Here is a 15,225-nt window from a genome sequence, read left to right as displayed (position 1 = left end):
CACACTCACACTGTCCTAAATTGTTATTTCTCTTTTGGGTCCAGCTTAAATCCCACAACAACGTGTACCTATAACCCTGTAGTAAATGTGCCTTTTAACTCTTTGTTTCTCAGGTAAATGTGCTTTGCTTACAAGATTACATCTTTGCTGCCTCATTTCAGTTGTTGTACTTAGCAGCTGTGAGACCTTGAATAAATTACTTAACCAAATTACTTAAATGTCTTCATCTGCAAAAAGGGAACAAAAGTACTGTCTACTTTATATGTCTATTATAAGGATTAAATAACTGAATAAGTGTTAAGAGATTATAAAAATAATTGACATTATTACTGAGGGCTTCCCTGGTAGCTCAGACGGTAAAGAACCTCTGGATCGGGAAAAATTTAGGGTGAAGACAAGTACGGAACCTGAAGACCACGCCCACCAGATCAAGGATGCGACAACCTGAAGCCTTAAGAAATCATGCAGATTTAGGCAGGAAAAACATAAAGGAGGGATGACAACCCAGCCGCCGCCACCTCTTCTCCCCACGGTCCTCACGGCGGCCTAAGTCCCTCCCTGGCAAGTTCACCCCTCTCACCCAAACTGGCGACTCCCTCCTGCTTCCACTGCTGCCGCTCCGCCTGAGTAGGGAAGCCCCTCAGAACTGCCAGCTCCGGGATCCACATCACCCCGGACATAGCTGCAGCCAAAAGATTCCTACGAGGGTCACACAGGAGTCAAAAAGAAGAAAGTAAAAGAGCGACCAAGACACCGACGACTAGTGGCGACAGTTCCTGTAAACACAAAGCCTAGAACAGCATGTGCGGATAGCGAAACAAGGAGGCGGCCATGACAGCAGCGCGGAGAACCCTGGGAAGTACACGCCTATCCGCTGAACCTGCTTCCGCCTAGGAGACCAATACGAGCCCTTAGTACCGAGCATGCCCAGTGAGGATGACCCGCCCCAAGCTGGGGAAAGGGGCGGGACTTGGGGGAGGGGCCTTGGTCCGCTCAGCCCCACCCCCAGAGGCGTAGCCTTGAGCTGTGGAAGAAGTGGAGGGCGTGGAGTCATTCTGCACCGCCCACCCAGGAGGCCGGTGGAAGAGGTCAGAGTTTTGGTCTTGCCCCAGCAGCCATATAATTGGAAAGACTGCAGCTTTGATTCCTAAACCTCTTTAAGTCCGAACCCTCCAGACGATCTGATGAAAGCCTTAGTCGATCCTGCCAAAGCACGTGGGCCCTTACTACCAACACTGAGGTACCATTTCAGGGAATTAGAGACCCAACGAAGAGGAGTCCAGTGAATTCCATATAAGAACTCTGTCTGGACTTAACTAGTGATGAAGTGGTTAAGAAACTGACTGCCAATGTAGGAGGACACGGGTATGATCCCTGGTCTGGGAAGATTCCACATGGCATGAAGCAACTAAGCCCATGCTACTGGACCCCCATTCCCTAGAGGCCCTGCTTGACAACAGGAGAAGCCCCGAGAATGAGAAGCCCAGGCACTACAGCTAGAGAGAAGCCCATGCTCCCTGCAATCAGAGGAAGGTCCAATCTGTTCACTTTCCCTCTGACGTGAGGCTCTGCACCCCAGAAAGCTCGTTCCTGTCATAGAGGAACAAAAACCCACAGAAACTAGAAAACCTGACTGTCGATTAGGGAGACTTTCAGAGAAAGATCTTGATCAACAGAAGGAAATGTAAAAAAGTAACAAACAGATACTTCAATTAAATAGACATTGGAGATTAGAAAGGGGAACTTACCCATGACTTACCATGGTTGTGCGTACCAAAATGCAATTCTCTGATGATCCTGAATAAACCTATCTTTGCTAGAAACACTATCTGGCAGTCTATTTGTTTCTGGCCAAAAATGCATTTAAACTTTATATACTTCAAATAAAAATACATTTTTATAATCCTTTAGTCAATTAGTGTTAATAGAAGCAGGAAATTTTTGATTACTATAGTAGGTTGACTAGTTGCCCCAAAAATATAAAATCTTAATTCCTGTTACCTGATTTGGAAAAAGGATTTTAAAATGAACCCGATGGGTTCAAAGTGCTGTTCTAAGAGATGGCACTTATAAGTGTCCTTATAAGAGAAAGGAAGAGGGAGATTTTCAGTTCAGTTCAGTTCAGTCGCTCAGTCGTGTCCAGCTCTTTGTGACCCTATGAATTGCAGCACGCCAGGCCTCCCTGTCCATCACCAACTCCCAGAGTTCACTCAGACTCACGTCCATCGACTCAGTGATGCCATCCAGCCATCTCATCCTCTGTCGTCCCCTTCTCCTCCTGCCCCCAATCCCTCCCAGCATCAGAGTCTTTTCCAATGAGTCAACTCTTCGCATGGGGTGGCCAAAGTACTGGAGTTTCAGCTTCAGCATCATTCCTTCCAAAAAAATCCCAGGGCTGATCTCCTTCACAATGGACTGGTTGGATCTCCTTGCAGTCCAAGGGACTCTCAAGAGTCTTCTCCAACACCACAGTTCAAAAGCATCAATTCTTCAGCACTCAGCCTTCTTCACAGTCCAACTCTCACATCCATACATGACTACTGGAAAAACCATAGCCTTGACTAGATGGACCTTAGTCGGCAAAGTAATGTCTCTGCTTTTGAATATGCTATCTAGGTTGGTCATAACTTTTCTTCCAAGGAGTAAGCATCTTTTAATTTCATGGCTGCAGTCACCATCAGCAGTGATTTTGGAGCCCCCCAAAAATAAAGTCTGACACTGTTTCCACTGTTTCCCCATCTATTTCCCATGAAGTGATGGGACCGGATGCCATGACCTTCGTTTTCTGAATGTGGAGCTTTAAGCCAACTTTTTCACTCTCCTCTTTCACTTTCATCAAGAGGCTTTTTAGCTCCTCTTCACTTTCTGCCATAAGGGTGGTGTCATCTGCATATCTGAGGTTATTGATATTTCTCCCAGCAATCCTGATTCCAGCTTGTGTTTCTTCCAGTCCAGCGTTTCTCATGATGTTCTCCGCATAGAAGTTAAATAAGCAGGGTGACAGTATACAGCCTTGACGTACTCCTTTCCTGATTTGGAACCAGTCTGTTGTTCCATGTCCAGTTCTAACTGTTGCTTCCTGGCCTGCATACAGATTTCTCAAGAGGCAGGTCAGGTGGTCTGGTATTCCCATCTCTTTCAGAATTTTCCACAGTTGATTGTGATCCACACAGTCAAAGGCTTTGGCATAGTCCATAAAGCAGAAATAGATGTTTTTTTGGAACTCTCTTGCTTTTTCCATGATCCAGCGGGTGTTAGCAATTTGATGTCTGGTTCCTCTGCCTTTTCTAAAACCAGCTTGAACATCAGGAAGTTCACGGTTCACGTATTGCTGAAGCCTGGCTTGGAGAATTTTGAGCATTACTTTACTAGCGTGTGAGATGAGTGCAGTTGTTCAGTAGTTTGAGCACTCTTTGGCATTGCCTTTCTTTGTGATTGGAATGAAAACGGACCTTTTCCAGTCCTGTGGCCACTGGTAAGTTTTCCAAATGTGCTGGCATATTGAGTGCAGCACTTTGACAGCATCATCTTTCAAGATTTGAAATAGCTCTACTGGAATTCCATCACCTCCACTAGCTTTGTTTGTAGTGATGCTTTCTAAGGCCCACTTGACTTCACATTCCAGGATGTCTGGCTCTAGATGAGTGATCACACCATCGTAATTATCTGGGTCATGAAGATCTTTTTTGTACAGTTCTTCTGTGTATTCTTGCCACCTCTTCTTAATATCTTCTGCTTCTGTTAGGTCCATACCATTTTTGTCCTTTATCGAGCCCATCTTTGCATGAAATGTTCCCTTGGTATCTCTAATTTTCTTGAAGAGATCTCTAGTCTTTCCCATTCTGTTGTTTTCCTCTATTTCTTTGCATTGATCGCTGAAGAAGGGATTTTACACACACACAAACACACACACACAAGAATGATATGTGAAGATGGAGGCAGAGGTTGAAATAATGCATACACAAGCCAACAAATGCTGGCAGTCACCAGAAACTGGAAAAGATAAAGAATGGATTCTCACCTAGAGCCTTTAAAGAGAGAGTAGTCGTGCTGACACCTTGATTTTGAACTTACGGTCTTAAGAACTGAGAGTGAATATATTTGTTGCTATTTTTTAAAAATATGTATATATTTATTTTGTCTGCATCAGGTCTTCCACTGTGGGATCTTTCCCCAGAGCACTTGGGATCTTAGTTCCCCAACCAGGCATCAAAACTGTGTCCCCTGCATTACAAGGTGGATTCTTAACCACTGGACCACCAATCCCCAGTCACCTGTTGCTTTAAGCTACCAACTTTGTGGTAATTTTCTAGAGCATCTTTAAGAACTAATATAAGTATTAAAATATAATTGATGATTTTATAGAAGTAAAGGCAAGATAAATATATTTTATGGAATAAACATGTAATGTTAATTGTGTATATCTTTATTTCATTACTTATCCAAACATTGCATGCCTGCTAAGTCACTTCATTTGTGTCTAACTCTGCAACACTATGGACTGTAGCCTACCAGGCCCCTCTGTCCATAGTGTTTGCCAGGCAAGAATACTGGAGTGGGTCCCCATGCCCTCCTTCAGGGGATCTTCCTGACACAAGGATCAAACCTTCATCTCTATGTCTCTTGCATTGGCAGATGGGTTCTTTACAACTAGTGCCACCTTGGAAGCCCTCTCCGAACATTACTAGCCTTTCCAGGGCCCACTAAGTTATTTTAATTAATTAGTCTAATGACTGCTGCTGCTGCTACACTTATATAAACATGTAGTTTAACACATATTTTTGCTATGAAGATATATTTCTCAAAGACATATTATAGAATGTATTTCACAACCCTGTAAATGTTGTAGGCAGACTTCGGTGTGATTGTCCTTTTACAGTTTGGAACAAGTTACCTTCTAGTCTCCCTGTCTTCTGAATTCCAGTTTTGGATCTGAAGACACTTCTCTTATCCATGTGATCAATGTAACATGTACTTTCATGTATTAAAATGGTAATCACTTCACATACCAAAAAAAAAGCCACTTTACATAAAAAAACAGACACACAGATTAATGGAACAGAACTGAGAACCAAGAAATAAACCCATGTATACAGACAGTTAATTTACAACAGAAGAGCCAAGAAGATACAATAGGGAGGACAGTCTCTTTGATAAATGGTGTTGGGGAAAATGGACATCCACATACAAAATCTTACAGCACACACAAAAATTGACTCAAAATGGATGGCTGAAAGGATTGAATTTAAGACCTGAAACCATAAAATTCCTGGAAGAAAGTAAAAGCGGTAAACCAACTAACATAGTTTCCCTCCTAGCTCAGTCGGTAAAGAATCTGCCTGCAATGCAGGAGACCTGGGTTTGAGTCCTGCGTTCGGAAGATGCCCTGGAGAAGGAAATGGCAACCCACTCCTGCATTCTTGCCTGGAGAAACCCATGGACAGAGGAGTCTGGGAGGCTACAGTCCATGGGGTCACAAGAGTTGGACACGACTTAGTGACTAAACCACCACCACCACCACTGACATTGGTCTTAGCAATGTTTTGTGGCTCTGACTCCAAAAGCAAAAGAAACAAATGCAACAATAAATAAATGGGATTACACCAAAATAGAAAGCTTATACACAGTGAAGGAAACCATCAAAATGAAAAGGCAACCGACTGGATGGGAAAACATATTTACAAACCATATACTTGACAAAGGATTGATATGAAAAATATATAAAGACTCATACAACTCAACAACAAAAAGCAAACCAATTTAAAAAAATGGGGAGAGGTTCTGAACATAGCTTTTTGCAAACACATACACATGGCGAACTGGCACATGAAAACATGTTCAGCATCACTAATCATCAGTTCAGTTCAGCTCAGTCGCTCAGTCGTGTCCGACTCTTTGCGACCCCATGAATCGCAGCACGCCAGGCCTCCCTGTCCATCACCATCTCCCGGAGTTCACTCAGACTCACGTCCATCGACTCAGTGATGCCATCCAGCCATCTCATCCTCTGTCGTCCCCTTCTCCTCCTGCCCCCAATCCCTCCCAGCATCAGAGTCTTTTCCAATGAGTCAACACTTCGCATGAGGTGGCCAAAGTACTGGAGTTTCAGCTTCAGCATCATTCCCTCCAAAGAAATCCCAGGGCTGATCTCCTTTAGAGTGGACTGGTTGGATCTCCTTGCACTCCAAGGAACTCTCTTAAGAGTCTTCTCCAACACCACAGTTCAAAAGCATCAATTCTTCGGTCAGGGAAATGCAAATCAAAATGATAATGAGATATCAACTCATACCTCTTGAAATGGCTATTATCAAAATGACAAAAAGTAGCAAGTTTTGTAGAGTATGTGGAGGAAAAGCAAACCCTTGTGCACTATTGTTGGGAATGTAAATTGGTGCGGCCATTATGGAAAAGAGTAGGGAGATTCCCGAAAAATTGAAAATAGGACTACCATATGATTCAGCTGTTTCATTTTGGGTATTTATCCAAAGAACACTAAAACATTAATTTGAAAAGACATACAGACCCCCTATGTTCACTACAGCATTATTTATAATCCCCAAAATATGGAAACAAGTGTCCATCAACTGGATGAATGGATAAAAAAGATATGATGTATATATAAATGTATATATATTTATATATATAATTAGAATACCACTTGAATATTTTAAAAAAGGAAAATCTTTCCATTTGTATCAACATGGATGGAACTTGAGGATATTATACTAAGTGAAGTCAGAGAAAAACAAATATAAGATTTCACTCATATGCAGAATCTAAACAAAGAAACACAAGAAAAACAAACTCATAGATGCAGAGAACCGATTGCTGTTTACCAGAGGGGAAAGAGGCTAAGGGGTGGAGGGGAAGGTTCAATTGCTTGGTGACAGATGGTAATGACTTTGGGGAGTGATCACTTGGCAGAGTATACAGATGTTGAATTAAAGATTGTACACCTGAGACATATAATGTTATATAGCAGTTTTCCCTTAACTGAAAAAATAGGATAGCCACTTTAGAGATACATCAGAGCCATAGACATCTTATCGAAAGTTGGGCACATATGGCATATGGATGGCTTTTTCTTCTCAGGCTTATGGGGGAAAATTGGGAAGGGCATCAAGTTCAGGGGGAAACTAATACAGATAGAAGAGAGTGGGTTGAGAAAGCATCACCACTCTTGGGAGAGGTCACTGCTGCTGCTGCTGCTGCTAAGTTGCTTCAGTCGTGTCCGACTCTGTGACCCCACAGACGGCAGCCCACCAGGCTCCGCCATCCCTGGGATTCTCCAGGCAAGAACACTGGAGTGGGTTGCCATTGCCTTCTCCAATGCATGAAAGTGAAAAGTGAAAGTGAAGTCGCTCAGTCGTGTCCGACTCTTAGCGACCTCATGGACTGAAGCCTACCAGCTATTTTCCAGGCAAGAGTGCTGGAATGGGGTGCCATTGCCTTCTCTGGGGAGCGGTCACTAACACTTCTCAAATCAGGCTGGCCATCAGAACTATCCTGGGACTTTTGTAATCACCTGTTTGGAATTGACCCTAATTAAATCAGAAGCTCTGGCAAGTGGGGAGACTCCTATTCTCAGGAGGTTTCAAAGGTCTCCAGGTGAGTCTAATAAGCCAGGGACAAGAACCATGAACTGGTGTGTACCACACAGTGTACTAGGCAGTTCCCTTAAGTTATGCTGTTGGTACTTCTAACAACACAGGGAGACAGTTATTGTTTCCTTACAGACAAAGAAACTGAGTCTCAGAGAAGTTATGTGGCTTGTCTGAGGCCACACAACTAGTGATCTCAGGACCCAGGATGACTCCAACCTCTGTTGCTCAACAAAATATCACTGACTTGGATTCAGAGTGTAAAATCTGTCAATCAGCCTAGAAAGTTCCACAAATTCCCTTATTTAGAACTAAGAGATATTTGGCCACTTTCGGAGGAAATTGGGACATACGAGAGCCACTTTTGAGAATAACATCCCCAAACACTTAGGGAAAGAATGGCTGTTCTGCCAGTCACTAAACCTATTTACTCAATTAATGAAAATTTGTTTCACAGAATAGACCTTTGTAGCCATCCAATCAGTGTTAGCCTCTTGCTTCTCAGTCATCCTGTCAGGGATGGATTCACTCAAATAAACACACCTCTGAGTGCCAACTAACCAATGAGTGCCAACTAGGTAGTCGTACCTCAGATGACGTCAATTTCTGATTCCTGCTTCCTCAGAGTCTCCCGGCCCCTGAACTCCACACTGTCCCAAACCTATGTCAGATGAACACTCCGCTCTGCTGGGAGAGACTGTGCCTGGCCAGCACGACTTTCCCTCTGGACATAGCTAAGATCACTTGAAAATCAAAGTCACCCTGAATATTCATTGGAAGGACTGATGTTGAAGCTGAAGTTCTAATACTCTGGCCACCACATGTGAAGCGTCAACCCGTTGGAGAAGACACTGATGCTGGGAAAGATTGAAAGCGAATGAGACGGGGCTGGCAGATAATGAAATGGTTAGATAGCATCACCGACTCAATGGCCACGAACTTGGGCAAACTCTAGGAGATAAGAACAGGGAAGTCTGCCTGGTGTGCTGCAGTCCACAGGGTCGCAAAGAAGCCGACATGACTTAGCAGCTGAACAATAAAAATAAAAGTGGAACTAACTGTGGTTCAGGCATTCAAAGTCAAGTCAGGTGGCCACTGTGGATGTGGTTTCAGACATGTTCCTACACCAACTGAGAATCTGAATTTTCTGAATGGCTTCAAACTTAAGCCACTTTCAAAAAATTATCAGAAGCAGTTACCAGATGGCTTTAAGTTCCCCCTTGTAAATATGCAATCATTTTGGACTCCAATCAGTCCTTGCACTGTTCTTGCCAGCTCCAATCCTAATATTTAACAACTTAGGCAACATTTTGATTTTTGCCTGTATAAGTCTCCCCAATTTTGTAGTCTAGTCAACACAATTCAAGTGCTTCTTGATTTTGTGTATCCCAAGCAATAGTCCTCAGTTTGGCTCAAATAAAACTCTTTCCTATTCCTATTGTAAACTGTTTATTATTTACATCAACACCTCACTATACATTATAGGCTGAATTGTGGTAGGCCTTCCAAATTCCTATGTTGAAGTCTTACCCCCAGTTAGAACCCCCTCAAAATGTGATTGTATTTGAGGACAAGGTCTCTAAAGAATCAAAGTAAAATAAGGTCATTAGGGTGGGCCCTCATTCAAAGAGACTGATGTCATTCTGACAAAGGAAAATGTGAGATACTGTCACCAACCAACTGCACTGCTTTCTTCTCAGTGTGTCATAGGTTTGTCTATGTCCAAGTCTAAACTTCTTCCTGGAAGAACTTCTGCCTCTTATACAGTGCTATACCATAATCCTAACTCTTGAATTTTCTTTGATAAATGGAAGAATTTTTTTAAATTTAATCTTTTAAAACTTAGAATAACAATGGCATCATGGGGAGCTTTTGACATGTCATGAAGAATAAATTAATATGCTTAAGAAGCATTCTGGAAAAAAAATTAGGAGACAGAACACCACATAGACAACACTGGTTTCTTTTATTGAAAAAGTGAGGCCTCCCAAAAGACAAAACAAAGCAATTCAAACTCCAAGACAGTCTGAAAGACATTCCCAACTCCTTAGGTTACTCTTTTGCTTTACTCAGCTTTACCTAATTTTCCAAATGAGCTCCTCCTTATCCCCAGAGTTTTCACAAAAAATTCACATACTCTAGTAGATCAAATCAACTCTGTGAACAACAAGGAACCACATACACAGATTTTGGCAGAATAAAGGTATAGAGGCAGATAAACCACAAAGCTAATGCAGCTTGTTTATGGCCCCTCTCAAGGCTCTGGGTAGGGTCCTAATAATGTAGTCCTGACAACCCGATCCTCAGACTGCAGAACATCTGCAAAAGTAATAAAAAAGTAGCTTAATGATTACTTAGGGCTGGTGAGGGGACAGGCGAGAGAGGACAGTGATGGCTAAAAGATACGGGGTTTCTTCTTGAGATGATGAAAATGTTCTAAAATTAACTGTGGTGATGGTTGCCCATATGAATATACTAAAAAACCACTGTATACCTCAAATGGGTAAACTATATGGTGCGTGACATATATCCTAATACAACTTTTTAAAAAATGTTACCTTAAGTAATTCCTTGGTGGTTCAGAGATTAGGACTCAGCACTTCCATTTTAGGGAGCAACGGTTCAATCCTCGTTTAGGGAACTAAGATCCCACAAGTTGTACAGTCAAAAAAGGAAGATACTGTCATGTCAGTTAGCTTCAATCTGTCTTCCACGCAGATACACTTCTCTCTAAGCACGTAGCTCTAGAGTGGCTGTGGGAATCTGGGGAATCCGGGAAGCTGAGATGGGACGTGTTTAACTTTGGTTTCAGTTCAGTCGCTCAGTCATGTCTGACTCTTTGCGACCCCATGAATCGCAGCACGCCAGGCCTCCCTGTCCATCACCAACTCCCAGAGTTCACTCAAAGTCACATCCATCAAGTTGGTGATGCCATCAAGACATCTCATCCTCTGTCGTCCTCTTCTCCTTCTGCCCCCAATCCCTCCCAGCATCAGAGTCTTTTCCAATGAGTCAACTCTTCACATGAGGTGGCCAAAGTTTAGTGAGATAGATTTATATAGTATGCAGTCATTTCTATGGCTATTGCTAACCACTTCAGTGTAGGAATGGCTTCCAAGAATATTCCTACAGCCTTGGTACTGACCTATCGTGAAACAAAAATGAAGGCTGGCGATCTTAGAATGAAATGAATGAATGAGTTCTGTGCTGCTCAACACCAGAAGTAGGTGGATAATGGAAGAAAAACAAGATTTGAAGTGCACACAACCAGAAGCTATGTAAAATTCTTCCAGTAATCAGACTAATGTAAAATTGTGAGAAGTTTCAATCCTCATCAATTCCTGGCCAAAATGGAAATCCACTATCAGGAATATACTTGATTTTCACACTGAGAATGGGTATCACTATAAATCCATCATAATTTTTTGTGTGTGTGTGACTCCATGGACTGGAGCCCACCAGGCTCCTTCATCCATGGAATTTTCTAGGCAAGAGTACTGGAGTGGGTTGCCATTTCCTTCTCCAAATATCCATCATAATTTTTTTAAAGCGTTTATTTTTAATTGTTAAGATAATTTCTGTACAATGTTGTGTTGGTTTCTGCCATACATCAACATGAATCAGCCATAGGTATACATATCTTCCCTCCCTCTTGAACCCCGTTCCCACCTCTCACCCCTCTTTTTTTATGGGAACCACAGAATACAAAATTTATGTGCTGGTGGGCCACAAACCTGTTGGAATACTATGAATAGTGAATATGTCCATGGGAGAAGTTTACGCATCCCTACCATCAATAATAAAAAAGACTTTGTTCCACCATGCAGGAATAATGAATTCTCTCCCTATTCAGTCTTAGGAAATATTACAAAAATTATGGTTCTATGAAGAGGTAATCAAAAGATTACAGCCAAGAAAAAAAAATTTAATTTCAGTCAAAACATGTAAGGAAAAATTATTATAAAGATATTTGTCAGTTAATTCAAGTATTTTATTTTTCTGCATTTTGTTATTCATTGATTAGGGTCTCTTTTCTCAATGTAAATAATTTACTTTTGTGTAATACCCCAAAAAAGATCAAAGCAAACAAAAACCAGTCAAACAAAAAAGCAATTACATCAGAAAATGGCTAGGACATGAAGTTGCATTTGTGTAATAGTTAAAACTACCCTCAAGAATCAAGTAGAGGGCTATAATTAAGGATTTTCACCAACTTCAAGAAAACAGATAAAGGAATAAGATATTTAAAGCAGGTTATAACACTGGACCTGTACCAACTGGTTCAATTAACTGTTAGACTCCTCTAAGATGGCAAAAAAATGTTTATGAATAATGGGATTAAAAAAAAGATTTAAATAAAGCTTCTATGTAAACTTTAAAAATAAAAATTACACTACATAAAGTAAGTTCAGAAACCTTTTTGTTAAGGTTGGATTAACCTAAAGATTCAAAATCATGAAATAAGTAAAGATTTCAAAAAGACTTGAAGAAAGTTTCGGCCAATATGCTAGACCCAAGGTAAAGGGAGCCTAATATCCTCTTTTACAAACGGGCTCAAGCATGAATTATTGAATTCAATCAGAAATCTACATGAAAAAATACATGAAATTACCAGTTAAAAAAAATTCAATGTATAGTTATTAACTTCCAGACAGAAAGTAAACAAGGGAGAAATCCACATAATTTGTCTCTCTATATAAAAGAACAAAATGAGGCTTTCTTCTTTAAGACTTGTGAGTCTACATATAAGGATAATGGAATGGATTACAAGCAGAAGGCCCTTTCAAAGAAACACTCATCCACATTGCCTTAAAAAAAAAAAAGACAAGTGTCCAAAATCGGCCTAATAACACAACTTCAAGAGATATCAGCACCAAACAATGTTGTGTCCTTCCTCTAACTCCCAGGGAGAATTGTCTATAATAATGGGATAATAATTCTTGTTGATATAATGCCACCTTATCTACCTCATTCCTGACTGTAGAACATAAAATCTTGTAGTGAAAAATTTTAAAGTTAGCTGAAAAGCAAAAAGGAAAGCAAGTTCACTATTCTTAAGAAAAAAAGAGGAATTGCCAGTGTGTGGGGGGAAAAGATAATAAAAGATAAAAGTGTTTTTGAGGGTATAAAGAGCTTGAAGGGAAATGAACTTTCGCATTGGTTTAAGAGAAGCATTCAAGTAGTAAGAATCTCTAATAAGCCTATGTCCTAAGCTATGACAGATTTTTTGGAATCATTATTAGAATTATTTCTTTATTCTATGGGACATAACACCTACAATTTCAGGATTTGCTCCCAGACAGAATGTACTGTAGCTCTTATGGAGGATCAGATTATAGCTGATTTAGATATTAGAATACCAAGACTATAGATAAATCTCTATAAATAATATAGGACAAACACAGGAAGATTATCAGCACATTAGAGTCCAGTTTGATTATTCCTAGATAATTATAAATCTTCATTTTTGTACAAATATTGAAAATGTTAAATCTGTGCTTTAGGGGCATTATCTCAATAATACTGTACATATTGAAGAACCACTGCCAGAAAAAGCATATCCTTTAATTCAGTAGCCAATGCTTAGGCTCTTTGCTTCAGAGAAATTACAGGAGCCAACTGGTCAAAAAACCTTATAAGGTTTTTTTTTACCTTTTTCTAACTGTATATGGTTACAGCTAAGATAACAAGAATAATCACTTGTAGAAAAGGGGCACCAACATGATAAAGGAGCTCTAGCTTGTCCCTATAAATAATGAAAATGACTCCAGGGAAATGGGAGGTGCTCTGGGGCTGTTTGCCAACTTTGTAGACCGCGAGGTAAAAAGAGAAAGAGATAAACCAAAGAACAAAACCCATGGAAAGGTTAGAGAAAAGCAGTAGCAAGGAACAGAAGGGGAGTGGGGGTGGCAAGTTTGAGGGAGACTGGTACCTATCCTTGTGACCTATCCCTTGGAAAAGAGAAGAGGCCAGGGAGGTGAAGAGGATCAAATCACTCTCCTAGGAACCCCAGCAGGCAGAGGTGTTATCCCAGGACCTGGGCCTTCTAGTGGCCCAGGGCAGCCTGCAGCTGACACCCCTGGATTAGGCATTCCCTCCCTGGAGAATCATCAGGTGAGTAAAACTAACTCACCATCAAAATGGTGGCCTGACACAATCTCTTCCTGCACTGGAAAACACAGCTGGTGTAACCTGAGGATGGACACGTATAGGTGAAAGCAAAGAAAACCCGTTTTTTGGTGAAGCCCATGGGATCACATCCAGGGGCTAGGGGAAGAAGGCCAGAGGGTGCCTCTTCTGACCAAGAAATGCATAAGTTCAGAGAGTTCCTTTAGTTTGAAGAAGCAGAAGATAGGAAGCTGAGAGCAAGGAAAACAGGAAAGAGCTTCCTTTCAAACTGTTGTACACCTTAAAACTCAAGCGTGGCCCCTACACTCTTACCACCCTGCTGGACTCCTATGGTGGGGAAGCGGGGAGCTTTTAAGCCCATTATAATTTAGGTCCAGCCAGGCTTATACCAACACCAGAATCAATCCAAGTTAGAAAATATATGGTTCTTTTGTCTTTGCAGAGGGGAGCTCTTAAAAAAGAGTAGAAAGCAATTAAAATCACAAAGGAAAAGATCAATAGATGATTTCATGATAATTTAAAACTTCTATGAGAAAAATTAAGTTAAAGGGCCATCTGGAAAAAATATACACAAATATGATAAAAATTAACATTCTGTCACTTAAGTAGCTCATTTATATCAAAATATCCAAAGACAATACATAACAAACTGGGGAAAAGGTACAAACTGATCATTGACAAAGCAGAAATTCAAATGGCTAATAAACAATGTTGAAAAAAAGGCAGACTAAAGCATGTTTAATGAAGATAGGTAAATATTCTGATTAAAAAATTATAATCATCTATGCTGGCCAGCGAATGGGAACATTAACTGAAGCTAGAAGTGTGAATCAATACAACCTCTCTGGAAAGCAGTAAGTAATTATATATCAAACCTTTTGACCTGGTAATTCTAGGCTTTATCGTAAGGAAATAAAAGATATAGACCATGTTCATTAGAGCATTGTTTATAATTAGCAAAACAGAAATAACCTGAATGTCCAACAGTAAGAAGCTAAGTACATCCATATTATGAAGCCATTAACTTTATGATAAAAAGTGTGTAATATGTTAAAAAGGTGATAAAACTGAGCATACAATATACCAATTATATAGAAAAGTACAGAAAATAAGAATATAAGGGAAGATACCAGAAAATTAAATGTTTAATCTCATTTTTTGTATTTTTCAGTATTTTCCACTCATTGGAATTATGACTATCACTATTACTGAAACCAAACCAAATGAACCTGAGGCCTTGCCATGTTCTGACCATCTTTGGTGTAGCAGCTCCTCAACTCAGTCCTCTTGTACCCTGGCTGCCACTTCAGCCCTGAGTATATAGCTCCACCAAGGTTTGCAGCTTGGTCTATTCCCATCTCTAGGCTGATTCAGCAGGCCTGTCTGTTCTATCTTGGAATCTTTTGGTCTAACCAGTCTCATGGACATACCAGAGTATTAACTCTGTATTAAATTGTGGAAAACTATAATATGGTGAAAAAAAAAGCAACTGTAG

At 40.7% G+C, this 15,225-nt stretch overlaps 1 protein-coding gene across 2 annotated transcripts in view; it reads right to left on the bottom strand.

Annotated features, from left to right (window-relative positions):
- The window catches only part of TTC27 (tetratricopeptide repeat domain 27), a 172,277-nt gene extending 171,343 nt beyond the window's left edge, over nucleotides 1–934 (bottom strand). The window contains exon 1 of one of the 2 annotated variants that reach the window (XM_040224605.1): nucleotides 581–934. In XM_040224605.1, the coding sequence (XP_040080539.1) occupies nucleotides 581–680 (100 nt within the window). In that variant the 5' untranslated portion in view covers nucleotides 681–934. The remainder of the gene's footprint in view (nucleotides 1–580) is intronic. The other variant, XM_040224606.1, reaches the window with a different exon arrangement.
- Between the last annotated feature and the right edge of the window lie 14,291 nt (nucleotides 935–15,225).

The sequence above is a fragment of the Oryx dammah genome, unplaced genomic scaffold, assembly GCF_014754425.2.
Source record: "Oryx dammah isolate SB20612 unplaced genomic scaffold, SCBI_Odam_1.1 HiC_scaffold_25, whole genome shotgun sequence".
Lineage (NCBI taxonomy): Eukaryota > Metazoa > Chordata > Mammalia > Artiodactyla > Bovidae > Oryx > Oryx dammah.
Note: the sequence above shows the minus strand (reverse complement) of the source record. Positions and strands in the feature narration are given on the sequence as shown.